This window comes from Tauraco erythrolophus, chromosome 12 (assembly GCF_009769465.1).
Source record: "Tauraco erythrolophus isolate bTauEry1 chromosome 12, bTauEry1.pri, whole genome shotgun sequence".
Taxonomy (NCBI): domain Eukaryota; kingdom Metazoa; phylum Chordata; class Aves; order Musophagiformes; family Musophagidae; genus Tauraco; species Tauraco erythrolophus.
The window spans coordinates 773619-792460 of record NC_141476.1 but is presented as its reverse complement, the minus strand read 5'-3'; the positions used below and the strand labels follow the sequence as shown (position 1 = coordinate 792460).

Below are 18842 nucleotides of genomic sequence, written 5' to 3'. Positions count from 1 at the left end.
ACCTTCGCTCTGATCCTTCTGATGTTGCTCAAAGATGAATGCCACGGGTGCCATGGCCCCCTCTAGACCGTCCCTTTCACGGCTTCACCTTCACTCGGTGGCAGCCCAATTGTTCTGCCCTGTCTTGGCAGCCTTCCACCTTCCATGTGATTTTCTCAGCAGAATCACCAGCAACTCCACAACCACCACTGCCACCAGGTACACGCGGCAGTGCTGCTGCTCCTCCCTTGGCAAACTGCTGCAGGAAGGAGAAAAATGGATCCCCAACAAACTCTTTTATGGCTCTCATCTGAGGCTTTCATGCTCTTAATTAATGAGTGCGGAAAAGATGTCTGCACCTACTTCTCATACTCCTTCCCTAAGTGAGTCTTTGCTACTGGCTGGAGATACTACTCAGATACCTGGAAGGGGAGAAAAACTCCTCGTGTCTCATAGCAGAAACACCTTTAGTGTGGGATTTACACACTAAGGCACCCAGCACACACGGAAAGTCCCACCAACACCCTCTGCTCAGACACGGCATCCCAGCTGCAGCTGCACACCCCGGCAACGCACCTCTCTCAAAGGAATTCTTGATGTCGTTGACTTCCACCTGGGAGCCAGGGACCCTGAAAATGCCCTGCTGCTGAAGGCCTGGAAAAGAACGTTACAGAAAAGATTAACTCTTACACGGTACTTTCTGGTAAAGAACAGCAGAAATCAGGAGCTGATGCACCCGGAAAGGCTCAGAGCAAGACGGGGATAGCCTGCCGCAATTCATTTCTGCTCATTTTCTCCAACCAAGGCCCCTCAGATCAAAGCGTTGAAAGGGCTCCCGTTGGCCTGGGGGGGCAATTTAACTGGAATAAGTGCTACCAAGACCTAAATATTTGTCAGTCATCCAATGCTACAAGTACATTACAGTGCCACTGCAATTATAACCTGAGCCCACGTAGCGAGGGCTACGGGCATCTCTGCTGTATCTCCCTGCTCACTACAAGCACTGATTTCCTTTGCAGAAAGTTTCTGTTGGTATCACTGCATCGACTTACCGTACAAATTGATGTAACGAATGCAGCTTTCTACTACGAGCGGAATAGCCTGTCCTGAATCCTTCATGAAAGGAAAGGAAAAAGTAAAAATTACTGGCTTATTGATAACAAAGGACAGGAAATGCATTAAAGATTGCAAAACCAGATTTGAAGATCAGCGCTACTGAGTTTAGTAAGTGGACAGTTAAGAAAAGGAGGCACTACACACACCCAGCCATTGAAAAGTGCTGAATACACTATGTGCAGTCAATTATGCACAAGAAAAGCTCTCACTAAAGCGTGTGAAAAACTGCTGCTCACTGTCTGCTTGAGACAGGCGACTGATGCAACTGGATCACAGCCATTCCATTTCAAAGGTGTGATGCTGAGCTGAAATAAAACTTGTGCTATACCTGTCTGATGAAATAGAAAGCTTCCAGAAACAGAGCTTACAACAATATTTCCACCTAAAGAAAGAGCCATTGTCAGCAGATGCTAAAAAAAACAATCACCAAAACACCATAGTGTGTGACATGAACTGCCTGTATCTGAACCTGCAATGAGTTCTGGATTTTGTTTCAAATCTGCTTCTCGCCAGGCCCCCATGGAAGCAGCTCAAGGGGGAACGTGAGCCGTGTCTGACTGTCTTAAATGGACATTTATTTTCCGTAGGGGCTTTGCCTGGCTGTTTTTTCCAGGAGAGTACAGTTGCATCTCTCTGCTTAATTCACTCCGTCTCACAGACTGGCCTCCAGTAAATACCTGATTTCTCGTTCGCGCATTCCTCCTTCCTCTGAGAACACAAAAAAGCAGCAGAGCGGGGAAAAAGAGAAAAGATTAAGCAAGGATAAGTTCAGTTAGAGGTAAGCATCTCTTGCGGAGGCCATGAACGCTGAAATGCAATGGCAGCTTAGCAAGGTCCAACCCTCGGGCTGTCCCCCCTCCCAAAGCCCGTCCGGCGCGCTGCACCGAGCCTCGGCGGCCGCCAGAAACGGCCTCTCGGATTTCTTCTCTCTCTGAACCTGCGGCACTCGTGGGAGCCGGAGGAGCTGCCAGCCCCAGGCCAGGCACAGGTGGGGCTCTGGGGAGAGCTGCCCCGGGGGTGCACCCAGCACCCGCAGCCCTGCGCCCCGTGGTGCCCACGCTTCCCGCGGCAGCACCTGGCCTCGGGGACTGCTCCGGCAGCACGGCACCGTCCCCCGAGGGCTCTCCGCGGGCGCGGGACACCCGCTCGCTCAGATGGATTTCCGCTGCACATCATTCCTCCTCCGCAGCGCTGAACGGGCTGGACTTTAATGAGCACTCCTTTTTTAGCAATCGGTTTAAGTAAGGAATAATTACAAGTATTGAAGAGATCACCGGCTCTGTCGGCCGGCCGTGTGCCACTGGTGGCAGTGCTGTTTGCAAACACCGCTCTCGGCTTACGGCTGCACTAGGAGAGCCTACGGCAATAAATCGGAGCCGGACAATGCCTATTAGTTTACCTAATCCAACAGTTTGTCGTTACTGCTTCCTACAGTATTTTCACTAAAGCTTTCTTCAGCGCAGGATTAAACACTCTGAGCAACTGGAACGGCATCGCTTCCTTTGGAAATCCTTCCAGCAGCCAGGCGAGAGCAAAGTGCTGGATTTCAGAGGATCAGTACCTAGATAGCTGGAGACACTCTTTGAGACAAATCCCACATCTCTTCGGTTTTTCCCCTCAAACCTCTCATTCTGGGTAATTTCCTGGGATGAGCAGGGCCAAACAGCCCCTTCCATTGGGACCGCGCTGGTATTCACTGAGTTCATCGGAGTTCACCCCGGCTTAAATGAAGAAAATACCTCAGCCCACGATTATCAAGGCCACACGCTGCGTGTTACCAGCGACAGTTTGGAGACCACTCAGCAGCCGTTTAGGAATCGCTTTGCTCCAACGCTGGAAGCCGAGCCCCTGGTCCCGGCCAGGCACTGGCGTGGGTCACAGACAGCGTACGAGCCGTAGGGTCTCCTCTCCTGGCGTGCGTCGAGGTAACGGGCTCCCACGGGAGAGACTGGCAGCTCTGTGCCCATCTCGCCCACCCTCCTGCAGGTCAGCCCTCCTCCCAGGGCCGTGGGACGGGGCCTTCAGACGCGCGGTCAGTGCCGAGCGGTACGACAGGGCTGCAGCCGCCGGCACGGAGAGCAGTCAGCTGGGTGGTTATTACGGATAGGTTTTGTTTAAGGATGAGGCTAGCACATCTACACTGCCACGTAGCCACCCGTACACACGGCACTTCGATTCCAGGCTGCCAGTCCTTACTACTGGGAGATGCCTTCTGGGAGCTCGTGAGTCATTTTATCTTCCTCCTCAGCCACAGGGGAAGGCGACCACCAAAAACGCGTGGAAAAAGGGAAGGTGGGGGATCTGTTGATGCTTTGAGGGTGCTGGGTTGTCATTGCTGTCTGATCTCCCTTCCCAGGATGGGTGGAAGCAGTGCTGGATGACGGCGATGCTCAGCCACGAGCACCTTGTGCCACAGAGCCCCCGGCACGTGCCGCCCTTGCCCCGGGCACGCTGCGGGGGACGGTAATGCAAGGAATGCTCGAAGGGCAAGGACAGCTGCGGAGAGAAATCGTCACCGAGGCAAAGCGCGCGCCGGCCACGTCGGCTGGGTGCAGGGCGGACCAGAGAGAGCCCCCCGAGAAGGAAAGCGGCCAGCAGTCAGGACAGGAAAGCCACCATTACATTCACAGCGTTCACAAACTCCTACTGTCAGCCAGCGAGTACCTTAATGAACGTTTCCATATTGCCGTTAAAGAGTTTATGATTATAGACTGAGAGAGGCCTAGGTCTCCTCATTTTCTGTGGCTTAGGGGGAAGACATGGGGGCCTGGGAGAAAATGGAACAAAAGAAATCAACAAAACACCAACATAAATGCAATGACAGGGTGAGATCTCAAAGGTTATGACCGAGATAAAAAATAAACCAAACAGAAAAATCGCCCTGTGAGGACTCGCCACGCAGCTCCCCACACTCTGCCGTCCCCGCCGCAGACCCCAGGAGCCGGCGGACCTGCAAAGAGCTCGGCTCCGCACCGCGCACAGCACCCCGGCTCCTGCGGACGTGCCCTCTGCTTGCTCCAAAGCCCTTTCCAGCAGCCTGGCACGGGCTACCCTGGCACTAACTCCTTCTGGGGGCAGTGCCACGACGGGCAGGCTGAGCCCGGGTGCCACTGGCAGCATCCGAGCGGGCAGCAGAGCTGACCTGGAGGCAGCCCAGAGCAAACCAGAGCTGTACACTGCACTTAACTTCAAGTCAAGGTCAAGACTGCAGCCTCTACTTCAGTAATAAATTCCAATTAATCTTGATAATAGAAACATTTAACAACAACCTACCCATTACTTTCCCTCCCCATAATCTTCCAGTATTTCCCTATCAGACAGACTCTGGGCTCAGCTGCAGCCACAGACAGCAATCTAATGAGCTGCTGCTACGGGCTTCCCGAGGGGTCCTGGTTCCTACTGGAAACCATCCTTCTCCAGAGCCAGGACCACGCCAACAATGACAGCCAGTCAGCAGGATGGCTCTTCATGCAGAACTCGCTTCATTCGAGCCAGAGAGTAACAAAGCTGCTAAACACAGCTGGTCACAACTGTCTTCAGCACCCACCATCTGCAGATACTGTTCTCCCTCTCTGAGATGCCAAATATCAAAACTGCTGCTCAGTGTTTGTGCTAGTACCAGCGGTTTTAGAAGTAAGACAAAGGCGTTGGTGCTCAGCAGGATTTTTAACACCTGCCTCCTACCTCCACCAGTTCAGCACTCTGTTGGCCTGAAAAAGCACCAAGAGCAGCTGATATTTCCAAAATAAGCCACAGCTACCCCTGGAAAACACTGCAGTGTTCCTTTTTATCCCTAAATGGATCTCATTCTGCTCATAGATGGCCAGAAAGAGGAAGGTAGGAACACCTCCACCTCTCTGGAGCTAACTTTTGTATGGGAGACGTTCACAGGGATGTGAACAGTCTTCCGTCTTTCTGGCAGGTGCTCCCCAGATTCAAACCACCAAACAGTGGTTTGAGCCCAGTCAACACACACGAGCAAACCCACCAGCAACTCCAAGAACAGAAGAGGAGTGGCGTGACCCTGCCCCACTAGCTTGTGACCGAGGGTCCTCATCGGTCATGGGCACAGACCTTGGAGACCGTGCTGACTTCAGCGAGGGTAACAGACACCTACTGCTGCTGGAGATAAGGCCATGGAAACGTGGGACTTATTTTAGTGCAGGGATCAGGACTTGGGAGGGCTGCTTTCATTAATGCTATTCACATTTTGGTTTCTTCGTCTGATAATGAAGGACATGAAGACCCAAGCACCTAGATCTAGAAAAGACCAGCATAAAATCTCTCACCGATCTCTGATCTCTCCTCTACCCCCAGGCTACACGACGTAGAGGAGAGATCATGACTGCAAACAAAAACGAGCGCTGGGAGCCTCGTGCGAAAGTTCTCACAGAGCGCAGTCGACTGGACACGTACAACTTACACAGAGCCGTGATGCGAAGGTGACAGTTGCCATCCGCTGGTTCCTTTATCAGATGCCTTTAATTAAGCAATTTGCCTCTACACTCCTATAGCTCCTCACCACTGCTCCAACTGGTACCGGCGGAGCAGCCGCGACTGCTGCCCAGCCAAGCACCCACCCGGCCCTCAGCTGAGCAGCCCTGCATGGGCACTCGGGACCCTGCGTGGGCACTCGGGACCCTGTGCCACGGCTGCCCCGTCACCCCCCTCCCCGGGCGCTGTCTGGTGCGAGGCGGCCAGGCCGGCCAGTCTCCGGCTCCGTCTGCTGGGAAGGGGGTTCTGCCTGCGCTTACGGCGCTGCCCCTCACAAGGACACTGTCTCCTGTTTGCTTTCCTTCGTGGAGCAAGAGCAACTGCTGAAACAAGAGCAAAGAGAAGCAGCAGGAGCTGTGCCACCACCCCTCCCGCAGGAGGCTGTTTATCCCTTGGACTGTTTTGGCCTGTGGCACCCATGGCTTGCCTCCCAGGCCATGTTCCACGCACGGCGGGGCACCACGGGTGTCGGGGCACCACGGGTGTCGGGGTGCCGTAGGGCAGCTCTCCGGGGACCTGCGGGGAGAGGCAGCAACTGCAGCGGGGAGCGGCTGCCGTGACACCGATCCGAAGGGAGCACGGTCACCAGCAGCTCCCCGGAGCACCGGAGCGCAGCGACACGTGCGCAGGTCCCGCTCTCCGGCTGTGCCAGGTGGGGGGACCCTCTTTGCCCTGACGGCACCGCGCTGCCCCGCGCCGCAGCCCTGGTGGGTGTCCGGTGCTGGAACCGGTGGCACAGAGTGCCAGGTGCCCCGCTGCCCCGGGCCAAGGCAGCCCAGGCTTCACCATCCGCTTCAGCACTTCTAACATGGAACAGGGGGATTTGCTGGTATTGCAAGTTTTATTACAAACACTGAATCAGGGCTGAAAAAAGATCAGGCAGAGAAAGGCTGTGCATGTTCTGGGGAGAGGCTCGGAGGCTTTGCTGGCCCATGTCTCAGTGAGCCACCAGAGCTCTGTGGGATGCTTTATGGACTGGACACAGACCAAAGCCGCCTCTTCGTTAGTCATCCCAGCACCGTTCGTGTCTGCGAACACAGGCACGTTCTGCACTCCTGGGCAGAGGAGCCAGAGCTGGGAGAGGCTTCTGGGGACATATCAAAGTCCTCAAATGAAGAGGGACGGTCGGGAGCAGGCGGACACCCTTGTGTTGCACTGTCTGAACTCAACCCAACCTCAGCCATGCTACAAGGCACTGCACGGCACCACGCTGACACAGCGCTTCCAAGCACTTCAGAGCCAGCCAGCCAGAAATCACACTGCAGCAAAAACAAGGGCCTGTTTGTCATCACCCTAATTAATCCGCTTCAGGCAACAGAGCTGAGCAGCCGGGCAGCGGTGCGGGGAGCCGCGGACCCCCTGCCCTCTGGCCCAGGGCAGCTGCAGGACGGTTAGATCTGAACCCCACGGAGCTGCACCAGGAGCAAAGCAAACCACTCTCCCACGGCCACCCTCCTCCTTCCCAACAGCAAATGAAGCGGAAGAAACTGCTCACCTGGTTGTTCCGCATTCGGCTCTTTCACCTATGGAGAAACACAAGTTTCCATCATCTCTCCACATCGGTCCCCACCAAAGGACTGTTCAACCACATTTGCACAGGAACTCACACACTCCCTTCTGGATCTGTCAGCCCGAGTTAATGGCTTCTGGCAAAAAGAAGCTGAACTTGCCGGAGGGTTGGGGAGATGCCGAGCTTGTTGCTATGCAAGCCCCCACCACTAAAAGACATATTAGAAATCCAAGACTCAGCCAGAAAAGAGGGAAAGCGTCTTCAATTCCCACTGACATTGAGGGTTTATTTGCAATACGAAGCCTGTCTTGGAAATAACCAGATGCACGGCAGGCCTCCTGCACTAAGTGCTCATTTACACTAGGGGGGATTGGCAAAACCCAAGCAGGAAAGGGGCAGGCTGATAAGGGCTGAAGCCCCCAGGGAGGCTGCTGAGATTATCCAACTGCCTGGTGGAGGACCACTAACAGCACCTGAATGCAGCGGAGTGCTCAGCTCCCCAGCTTTTCCTGTGAGATAACAGCCCATCTAATCACCATCGGGCAGACTCTATTCTGGCTGTCAGTATTCTCATTCCCTTCGTGGATTTTCAGTGCTTGCATTTCACAAAAATGGCCGCATATCACCACTGATACGATCTGTTCATTTTTTAAAGTATTTGTCAATCCACTGGAAAAAAATAAACTAATTTCACATGCTGTTTGTGCCTTTCTCCCAAGGCCAGGAAAGCTGATTTATTCTTCCGTTTTCTAACGCACATGAAAGGAAGCATTTGGCTGCACATGCCTCCTTCCTGCTCTCCCCTGGCACCTGCGGAAAGCAAGATTGCAGCCAATTCCTCACTGAAAAAGAAAATAATTCCACATGAGTGTTTTGCAAACCCAGACTTCTTCCTAACGAGAATCAGCTCATGCTGAAATGCAGCATTTGGCATTTCTGGGCTAAATATTTGCCGGACACCTACATAGCAAGATGATCCCATGGCCTGGGAGAAATCCAGAAAGTTTCCATGGCTGCTTGTGCACAACTCTAGAGAATGAAAAGGCCTGACCCTGCCCTGCTCCGCAGTACGGCATTAGTACGGCTCTTGCGTGAGAGACCAGGACGGTGAGCAAGTTCATCTTCAACAGATCCATCGCTTCTTGCACCAACCCACGGGAGTCTCAGCACTGTATCCATAAACAGAGCTCTTTTCTGTATTGATCTGTGATCTCCGGGAAGAGCTCAGATGGGTCCAATCTCCGGGAAGCGCACACTCCATTCCCTCGCCCACGGCACGGTCCCAGCTCAGCCCTGGACTGGGAGCCCTGCCCGGCACCACGCGGCAGCCCCGAGCCTCGCACAGCCCTGCCACGCTGCTCCGGAATGGGACTGTCTGCGCCGGTGAGGGTGCAGGAGGGCTGACACCGACCTGCTCCGCAGGGTGACCGGGGCTGAGGCAGCTACAGGGAGCACAGAAACTCCTGGGAGAACAACTATGGTAATGGAGCCCTTTGCATCTACCCTTGCAGCCCTCCTTGTGCTTACACTTTGTGCCTCGACCTGGCTCAGTGTCCACCGAGCGGAACGTACTACAGGATCTAAATAGAAGGTGGATTTTAAGGCTAAATAAATTTGGCAGGGAAAATATGTTTGGCAAAATAGCCAACAAGAAGCTAAATTATTTTTTACTCTGAGATGAGGAGTACAATTTTTGTATTGTTAAAACATGACCATGGACCATTTGTGTATTTTAATTTAAACATATTCTCTCCTGTTGGAAAATCGGGATGCTAACTCATCTCCATCTTCTTTACACTGGAAATAATGCAATTTTAAAAAATCCTTTAGAAGAGCTAAAATCTTCTGCCAGGGACATGGTTGCACATCACTACCCCAGCAGTGGCGGAGCCCAGCGGGAGCCACGCACTCCTGCCTCCCCCAGACGTTACTGCCCCCTCTGTTTGTGTGTGTGTGCTCTAAACCACAGTTGTGAAATTATCTGGAGTAATGAAAGCCTGCTATGGAAAAGATTTTTAAAAACAAGGATGAGTTTTGAGTAGTGCTCTAGAGCAAGTCAAAACCCACCTATGGCCAGGGGGGCAAGGGGCCCATTAAATCAACAAGGCTGCTGGCAACTGTGCAACACAGAAGCCCAGCATCAAGGACAAGAAAATGCAAGTGCTCAGGGCTGCACTAAGGAGGGAAGAAGAGGGAGAGAAAAGAAAAAGGCAGAAGGTTGGAATGGGTGAGAATCTCTTTGCTGCTGGAAAAGTAACACAGCAGTTTGGCATATAGTGTAAGACTCAGACAAACTTCTCTATGTGCACTCCCAAAGGACGGTGGGAAAAGAGTAAAATTCCAGAGAAACGATGATTTTGCATGTCACTGGTTAAACTTAGCAGCAGCAGCCAACCACAGAAGCCATCAGTCACTCAGGAAAACCCAGACAGCAGGTAACTGAGAGATGACGCCTGGTTTAAAATCATCTCCTGCGATGGGAGGCTCCTCCCTGGACCTGACCCACCACTCACCTTCTCCAAGAGTCTGTTTCAGCAAGTCATGTTTAGCCTGGAGCTTCGTGATAAGGTTACTGCCATTCAAATACTCTTTAAATTTCTGGAATTAAAAACAAAACAAACAAGGTGGGTTAAGACTCTTGGCAACAACAGCCCGTAATTGCTGTACGCGTTTGCCCGGGGGGCTGCTGGAGGGGGCTCGGTGGGGCCCAGGGGCTCTAACAAACCAGACAACGCGCCGCAGGGCTCAGCACGGTCTGATCACCTCCCACTGCTCCAGCCCCAGCCCTGATGATCTTATTAGCCCGGTCTCCTTGGTGCTGCCCCTCCTGCCTGGGAACGCAAGGAGCTCCAAAGAAAAGAGTTCAAAGCAAGCCTTCTTTTGTCAGGCTGCTGGGAATGGCCTGGAAAATCAAAGAGGCTTTCCCTCCACTGTCAGGAGCTCTGCCTTTGTGCAAACAAGTGATGCAGAGCAAGAACTGCCTGTGCATGAGACCTTCCCTGGTCAGGGACCATCGGACGCTTTATGTGATGGGTGACACCAGCTGTGCACAACACCTCGTTTCATTGTGAGACTGTTCGACACCCGGTGACACTCAAGAGCAAGTAATTTTAGAGATAAGAGGAGCGAGGGAGACAGAAACGGAACACGAAAGACAATGGGAGAGAGCAAATTCTTGCAGAAAGCACTAAACCAAACCCAAGCACAACTCATAACGAAAACAGCAATTCTTTTTCCCCTGAACTGGAATAATAATTCTGGTAAAAGAAAGTAGAAGCTTTTCCATGCAACGTATCGCAAGATGCTATTAACCTTCACCTATTAATCACACTTAAGCAAGGGCTACTTCCACGGAACCGACGGCTTATTGCTGGCACTTCCGAGTGCTCAACCTTGGATCTGCCTGGGAGCGCGCGGCCGCGGGCAGACAGCGCAGCTGCCCCTACCCGGCACGCGCGCCACGGCGAGGTGCTGCCCTGCCAGGCTTCCTCCAGCACCCTGCGTGAGACAACCGACCGTTCGGATCGTCCCAGGGGCCAAGGGCAGATTTTGGCTGTGTAAGCCAGAAGAGGAAGGCTTGGCCAACGGTTCCAAACTGTAAAGGCCTCCAGGAACAGCCACTGAATGGAGACACACCGCGAGGCTGGCTGGGGTCTGCTGCCCTGCTCTGAGCCACTCCTACTGACTTCTTCAAGTTTTTGGTCACAACCCATTGCTCCAGTTGTTCCTTCAAAAGAAGAACCAGGCAGACGCTGCGCTGTCACTCCCTATGCACTGCCCTGCCACTGAGAAACGCGTTCCAGCCCCAAATCAGACAGAAAACAAATACTTAGAAGAGACTGAATTGGTTCTTGCTCTCCACTAATGAGCACTTAAAACGGGACCCAGCCCTAGCAATTAATGCTTTGTGTCCTGTATCGCATGAGATGACACTCACCGTAAAATAGAACATTTCGGTTTCCTGCTGGTTGGCTCTCCTCTTGGCGATGTTTATTTTACTCATGTAGGTCTCTGATGCAGCCGATTTGACCGACTCAGTGGAGCGACTATGCTGGAAGGCATCTGAAACATCAAAATCTTCCACTGTCAGCATGTCCTGCAAAGTCTGCATTGTGGCATCCAGAGTTTTTCGTACCTATCAGAAACAGAAGACAGCACGGTTTTGAAGCAGACTGGGCAAGCGACACATCTCGAGCCAAAACAACCGGCCAGCAGGCAGCTCTGGCTGGGCTTGCTCTCGTGCTGGTGGCCGGCGACGGGAGCTCTCAGCACAGCCACCGGAAGGGCCCCACACCTGAGCGCGCCGGGAATGCCCCTGCACAACGGGCAAAAGGCCGAGCAACGCTGCCTACGAGGCCAAACACAAGATCCAGAGCAACTTCTTACCTCTTCGTTCTCTATCTTGAGGGTGGCCAGTCGTGACTGCAGCTGGTGGTACCGCATCAGCAACTCGGTCTGCACAGGCTGCTGGGCGCTGACCTGGCACACCTGACCGGAGCGGTGCCGGAAAGAGACAGGAGAGCACACAGTGGGTCGTGTGTTGACCAGGCATATCCATTTGAATACCTAAATGACTCTCCAGCACCCACAAGCTCCTCGCAGCCCCCAGGGAGGCCGCATCGCCCCCATGTCTAACCAGCCGTGCCCTGGAGCCGGGCCAGCACAAAGCATTTTCTACCCAGCATTTGAAAGCTGCACTCTGAAGTCTTCCAATTACAGCAGGTAAATCAAAGCTCCACTTTACAAATCTGTTGGGCAGCTCAGCTGAGAATCAAACCACAGGCTTCCTAATTGGGAGAGACACGGAGCAAGAGGCAGACTGAAAGGAGAAGCCCTAATGAGCCAAGTGTCTCATTAAGAAAGGAAACACAAATAGCAGCGTATGAAGAGGGATAAGGAGCCAGAAATAATTTAACGGTGATGGATAAGAAGAGGAGGAAGCCAGCCCAGGCCAGGCTGCGAGGCGAGTACACTACCTCGTCCCCCATGTGAGGCTGGAACTCGAACTTCAGCGGAGGGCAGAAGACCTGGTTGCACATGTCCATGATGGTGTGCTTGTCACTCCGGGCATCCAAGTTGTCCACTGCATTCTCGATGATGTCCAGGCCCTCGTGGCGGGAGGTTTCCAGGTTGTACTCAGCAGACAGGTAGGTCCTGAAGGTCCGAGCGAGGCTGGCGTGGAATCCCAAGTCACAGCACTGAGAAACACCAAGGAAGGGTCTGGTCACACAAACGCTCCCACTCTCGTTCTGGAGGGTCACATGTATATTAAACACAAAAAAAGCACTGTATGTCCCAGAGAAACACCAGCCCTGTCATACTGGGGTATATTTAGCAGCGCACTGCAATACCATAAAAAAAGGGCAAGAAGAGGACTGAAGGAGAAGAGGTACCAGGGAAAAAAACAGCCAGACAGTACGGTGACTCTGCGCTGTACCCTCACCATGGCACCAGGATTTAAAACCCTTCATTTCACTGGAAGGGCACAGGATCTTCTCAGACAAGACAGAGGAAAAAAGTCACCCAAAAGCACGGTCTGCCTGGCCACCTGCTCAGCCCTAGCGCCAGCGTGACCGTAAGGGCCCCAACCACGGCAAAACCTGTGCCCTGCAGAGGCCCCCGAGAAAGAAGGGGCCAGAGGGCCTGTGCCACCACGTCTCCCCAGTGCTCTCCTCACCTGGGGAACTGCCCTGCACTCAGTTCTTACATGAAGAAACTATTTCCCAAAGTTATCAAATACAGATGGATTTCAAGCAAGGTGGCACTGAAAAACCTGCCCTGCAGGATGTGCAAACCCTTTCACCCTCGCTAGGAAGCTGCCTTCCTCTCACCATGGGGCAGCTTCTCACGCATAACTGATCGTTCTCGTGTTCACCTTGGGGAAAATGGTAAAACTCGGAGCTAATTGCTGCCAAAAAACTGTACATCAGACAAAAGCTTGGTTTTAAACTCTCTTCTCAATATAATAGAGTTTGGCATGTTAAGTGCAGCAGCAGCACAGGGATTTGCTGCTACGAACACTTAATCGCAGCTGAGCAAAAAGCAGCTCTCCTGCCAGTCCCCAACGGGAGCCCTGGCACAGCACAGCCCCCCGCAGGGCTCTGCTCGACCGGCCGGCTCTGACACGAGGGGGGGCAAGGAGGGGCACTGAAGAAGCACCCAAAATTCAGAGGCCAAGGGACGTTGTTCTGCGGCAAAAGGCAAGACAGAGAGGATGCTGGAAGCAGGAGGAGCGCAGTGCGTCGGCCTGAGCCACGCTCGTGGGTCTGCATGGAGAGCACGGCGAGACAGAAGGGCTGCAGCCCAAAACTGAAGTTCATCTATTTCTAGGATGTAAGAGAGGGCTGGAGTTCCTGATAGAAGACGCAAAGTTCGGTAATTACGGCTTTATCCTCTGCGAGGAGTTTCATAATCCCACGTCCCCACGCGCCCACTCCTGTCTCCTGGCACAGCACGGGTACAGCTGCGGGCACAGCGTGGCGCTCCCTGGTCAGCACGGGCGGTTGCAGTGGTACGCTCACGGGCTGAAGCTGTTCAGACACCTCTGCACACAAGCACCATGCTCTGCAGACACATGCCCAGGAGCAGGAGGGCTGTGGGTCACAGGGACATCTCCAGGGGAGAAAGAGAGGGACCCCGTGAGAAACACGTCCCATGGCATGTAGCACCAAACCAACCATTGCCAGCAGATCACTCTTATTGACCGAAAACTACCACAGGACGGTTTGTATTACAGAAGTTCAGACACTTTGCTGCCACGCAGATTAAAGAACGAGTAGGAAGCCCTCACTGTCTGAGCTGTAACCAAAACCACCCCGGCACGGCACAGGCAGGCGTGTGGTGAGCCAGCTTCAACCCCAGGGCAGCCCCACCAAAACCACGGACAGGAGGACCAGCATGGCACAAAAAGCTACAGAAAAGAGAAGAAAGATTGCCAGCGTCATCTCAATGACCCAAAACGAGACCAACTTCTCGGCAGCGGCAGAAATCCGTGTTGGGAGCTGGCATTTCAGAGGCACTTTCTCCAGCTCTACAGCATCCACAGGCATTACTGAACCGACGCAGAAAGGCACAAAAAGTGATTCTGCATCAGGACATCAGTATTGATAAACTCAAAGTGAAATATGAAAACTCAGCTGGTAGCACAAGCAGCTCCAGCCATGGAAGTCATCTCGTGCTTTCTGCCGATTCGAAGAGACAGCCCTCAGCTCAGATCAACTCACGGGCAGAGCTGTGCTTGGTTTAGTCTGTGCTAAAAGCAGCAGCAAAACCCCAACGGGCCGGTTCCCCTCGCCCATACACGGGCGCTGCCTGCCCATCCCCATCCAGCCTTTTAAACCACATGTGCAATAACGAGGATTTTTACAGAACTATCAAACGGTCATAATCCTCCATTTATCCTGCTTCTGTTTAGCTTCTAATCTTTTCAGCTGAAAACATGGGCACTTAAGGGCTGGTATAGCTCTGCCTTCATAAATCAGCAAGCGAAAGAAAAAACGAGGATAGGAGCGAATTTCTGTTCACTGCTTGGGGCGAAATCTCATTCTAGTGGGCGAGAGTCTCTCCCCTGGGACAGTTTTAGCACGGACGCCCGTACGACTGCCCCAGGGCTGCACGCAGAAACCAGCGAGCCGAGACGCCGCAGCGCCGCAGCTGCCCTGCTCTTCTCACCCGTGTTTGGTGCACCCTGAGCACCCCATCGGCAGGGCCGGGCAGCCCCAGCGGGGCCACGGGAGCAGCGGTGCCCGGGCAGCTCGCAGCCACGGGGGACACGAGGGGAGCTCTGCGCTTGGACCATGAGCGTGGACCTGCCCACAACCTGCCCGGTTCAGCACGGGCAGCTGGCGAGCTGTCACCGAGGGGGCTGCCACGCGGGCAGAGCAGGTGCAGGGCTGAGACCCCCACACTGACACCAGAGGAGGACCTGCTCTCCTGCCACAGCCAGCCGACCGCGGTTCTGCACCCTGGAAACTGAATCGTGCACGTTTCCCAGCGCACCTCCCAGCCCCTCGCCGTCGCTCTCCCACGCCCTGGGAAATTATTGCTACTTGGCCACAAAAAACAATACCAGGAGAAAATAACTGCTGCTGTTCAAGGGTGGGCATTCCCAAAGCGTACAAAACGGAGCTATTACAAAGGAAAGCCGCTGAGTGCCACAGAATCTAAGGAGACGGGGCTCAGGGTATTGCCAGATGCTTTTGAGAAAAAATTCCACGTGAAATCTTCCCTTCCCTTTGATGCTGAACTCGCTGGAGCTAGCAGTTATTTCTGCAACGCCCAGAGACCGGCTGCTACCGAAAACCAGGGCAGGCACTTTCCTAACACACCCCTGAAGCCTCTGGTGATCAGCACCGTGCCAGCTGCGTCACACACTGGTGCCCTGAGAAGAAAAGACAGAGCAGGGACTTCCACAAAATTCCCAGAGAAACTCACAAAGGGAAGGGGAAAAGAAAAAGAAAGAAAAAAAAAAAAGACTTCAAACTCCTGCGCCCAGCTCCAGAACAAATGGCATTTTCTCACCCCTCTCATCCCTTTGATGGAAAATAAATGAGAACCACAAATAATAATCCTTAGCCCTTCTGCAGTGCCTTTCATCCGGAGAGCTCAAAGCTCTTTGGATATTAATTCATTAAGTCTGGTAACACCCCTGCGAGGGGTGGAAATATTACTGTGTTCAACTTGGGAAATAAACCGACACTGCGGAGCTCAAGCAAGCCGGTTTGGGCCAAAACTCTGCGGAAGGAGCCAAATCTGTGCGTGTCTCCCACCGCCCACCACAGAGCTGCACTGGAGGAGAGGCCGGGGGCTGCAGAAGACCATCACTGGCCACCAGCCCCCGTACAGTGACCCCACCTGAGACATGGGAGTGGAAACAGAGAGATGTCAAAAGGTTTGCCCAAAGGCAGGACAAAAGCCAGCAAAGTCTCCAACCCTGCACGAGCATCTCAAGGTCTTACCTCGGGCAACCACAACCAGGCAGCTAAGGGAGAGCCAGCTCTTGCCCAGCACTTGGTCACCCAGCTGTGCCCAGGCTGATCTCTTGGGAAAATCAGGCCCGGGATGGTCTGAACCGAGTGGGTGGCCAGCAAGCCGTGCCGCTGGCCACAGCCGAGGCACCAAACTGCCCAGCACAGGAAAACCAGCAATGTTTGAAGAACAAAGCACCATCCCAAAGGCGGAAAATACAGGAGCCTGAATCACTCTGCACTCCAGCAGTGACCTTCAGTCGTTCCTCAGCAGCAGGCAGAGAGCTGCCCTGTCCCTGCAGGATGTCCCTCCGGTCAGGTGGAGGTCCCAGCACAGCTCTGCTGCTCCGCTCGCCCTCCTCACGTATCGGGGCAGGCTGACAGCAGTGCCCTGCAGCGCATCACGCCAACTGCTCCCAGGCCCATGGGTGGGACGCCGTCATTACGAGAGGTGATGGCAGCCAGGGTGGCAGCTGGCAGGTCCAGAGGAACGTGACGGGGTTTAATACGAAGGATGAAGCTCTGCAGAAACACTGAGCGTTTTCACGTAGTTGAGGCTGCAACAGTGCTTGGCTCCAGAGAGAGCGAAATGCTTCCAGACTACGGAAGCATCTGCCTCATCTCCTCACTAGTTAAACAGTTAAAAGATATTTGACCTGTCACAAAGTGTGAAATAATGTTTTACAGGAAACGCTTGCACTTGGCCATGACAACGCTGGGTACCACGCGAGAGCCTAAATCACACCTGGAAGTACCTTCAGATCTTCGGAAGAACATTCAAAGAGAACACAAACTGCTTCTGTTCACGCTCGTTTTTACGGAGAACATTTCTTTGCCAAGCATTAAACAGAGCACAAACAGCCCACCTTGGCTGCCCGCAGCCACCGCGCTGCCCAGTGCAGACCAGTGTCCGAACAAACCCCGTTACACGAGGTGTTCCAGCCCAGGGGCGATAAACGCCTGTAAACCAGCAGCGCTCCCACCGCAGCCCAGCGGCTCTGCAGGCTGGGATGGATCCAGGCAATGGAGAAATCACACCACACCAGGAGAAGGGAGAAAGGGCTGAGACACACCAGCAGCCACAAAGAATTGCTCAGAAGAGACGGGAAGCAGCAAATAAACGCGAGGGCTGTCTCCCTTCGATGAATATTACCCCTAACACTCCCCAGCGAGCGTGATGCCGGCGGCAGCCGGCTCTCGGGGACGCGCAGCAGTGCGGAGGCGCGCGGGCGCAGCGATGGAGCGCTCCCCGCATCGCGGCCAGGGGGGCCGAGGGCCACCGAGCTCTTCGGCGTCGGAAAGCGGGTGCAGCCCTCGAAAACGCACTGCTTTAAATACGACAGCAGCATCCTCCAGACCGACCCCATCTTGTGAGCTTCAGCGATTTGAGGCCCATCCAAACCTAAGGAGCAGCTCCTTCACCATCAGAGGGTGCTGAGGGCTCCAAAACCAGCTGGATAGCAGGTGCCCTTGCTATGGGATGGGGCTTTGGGCAACCTGGTGTAGTGGAAGATGTCCCTGCCCATGGCAGGGGGGTTGGAACTAGATGATCTCTGAGGTCCCTTCCAACCCAAACCATTCTGCAATTCTCCTACACCCGCTAACAAGGACATGTTTTCAAAGTGTTTCCTGCACTGAGTGAAGGGACCCCCATGCACACCATAAACCTCTTCCAAAGGAACGGTCTCAGTCCACTGAGTTTAGTGTTTTGCCTGAGGCAGCAACCACGACATTAAGAACTCCTGAACAACTGATTTATTTCTAGCCGAACAGGGAACGACGTGTGGATAGGGCAGGGGGAGGACAGGATCCTCCCTGACCCTTGCAGTAATCAACTCACACCCTGAAGCATGAGATTTGATTATTTCTAATCAAAGGTTCCTTAACTGTAAATATTACAGAGCCAAATATCACGCAGCCCTTCCAAAGCCTAGCTATAGTCCATTAACTCCATGAGCCCCAGAGTGGGTTTCTTTCTGGAGGACTTTTAACCTGCATTTTGTTTTGCTCCTTAGTCTCTCCATAGCACTCCCTCTCCCATGCATATTTTCTCAGGGCTTTTTAATGGGTTTTGTGGCTGTTTGGTGGTTTGGGGTTTTGGGGGTCAGGGGTTTTGTTTGTTTAGGGGCAAGGGTGTGAGGAGGTGGTATCTTGGTTTTGTTTTGGTTTTTAAGATGACTGCATTGGTAAGTTAATCTTTTAAAGGATATTAAGACTTGAGGCTCTTTCAAGCTACTGGGAAAAGCAGCCAAAAGCATCAAGAAGAAAGTCTTTTCTCTAAAGGAAAGTACTGTTGTTCTTGTACCAAGCTAACCAGGCCTATCAGACAAAGGCTGCCCATGGTCTTCAGGCAGTAAAATTCACAGACCATGTAACACTTCTAAATCATAAAACAATCAGCATATGTGCTTAATTAATTTAGCAAGCCAATTCCAATGCCTGGAGTATGCACATGAGGAATAAATTGTTTACTTGCACAAAGGTGTAAACTTTGGCAAAAAAAAGGGTCGTTTTGTCATATTATGAAAGCCAGGACTGGCAAAATTTAAGAAATGTGTAGTGCCTGCATTCTTTGGGTTTAATACAGTACTCTAAGGTAGCTTAGTAAAAACTGTCGTTATTAGAGTACCATGATTTGTGGATCCTGCTTACAAACAGGCAGCTGTTACTAATAACCTGCACATAGAAAAAAAATGTAAGAGTTTACTAAACCAGGGTACTGGTTTATGAAAAAACAATGTCAAATTCCTGAAAGAAAATCAAGCAAATGCATCTCT

General features: G+C 53.0%; 1 protein-coding gene across 1 annotated transcript in view; it reads right to left on the bottom strand.

Moving 5' to 3' along the window:
- Positions 1–18842, bottom strand: part of SRGAP3 (SLIT-ROBO Rho GTPase activating protein 3) — a 103776-nt gene that overhangs the window by 12736 nt on the left and 72198 nt on the right. Inside the window, exons 7-14 of the mRNA XM_086619211.1 lie at positions 12076–12297; positions 11486–11587; positions 11037–11234; positions 9613–9697; positions 7085–7112; positions 3760–3862; positions 1032–1092; positions 556–633 (exon numbers count right to left, since the gene is read on the bottom strand). Coding sequence (XP_086475337.1) covers positions 556–633; positions 1032–1092; positions 3760–3862; positions 7085–7112; positions 9613–9697; positions 11037–11234; positions 11486–11587; positions 12076–12297 — 877 coding nt within the window. The remainder of the gene's footprint in view (positions 1–555; positions 634–1031; positions 1093–3759; positions 3863–7084; positions 7113–9612; positions 9698–11036; positions 11235–11485; positions 11588–12075; positions 12298–18842) is intronic.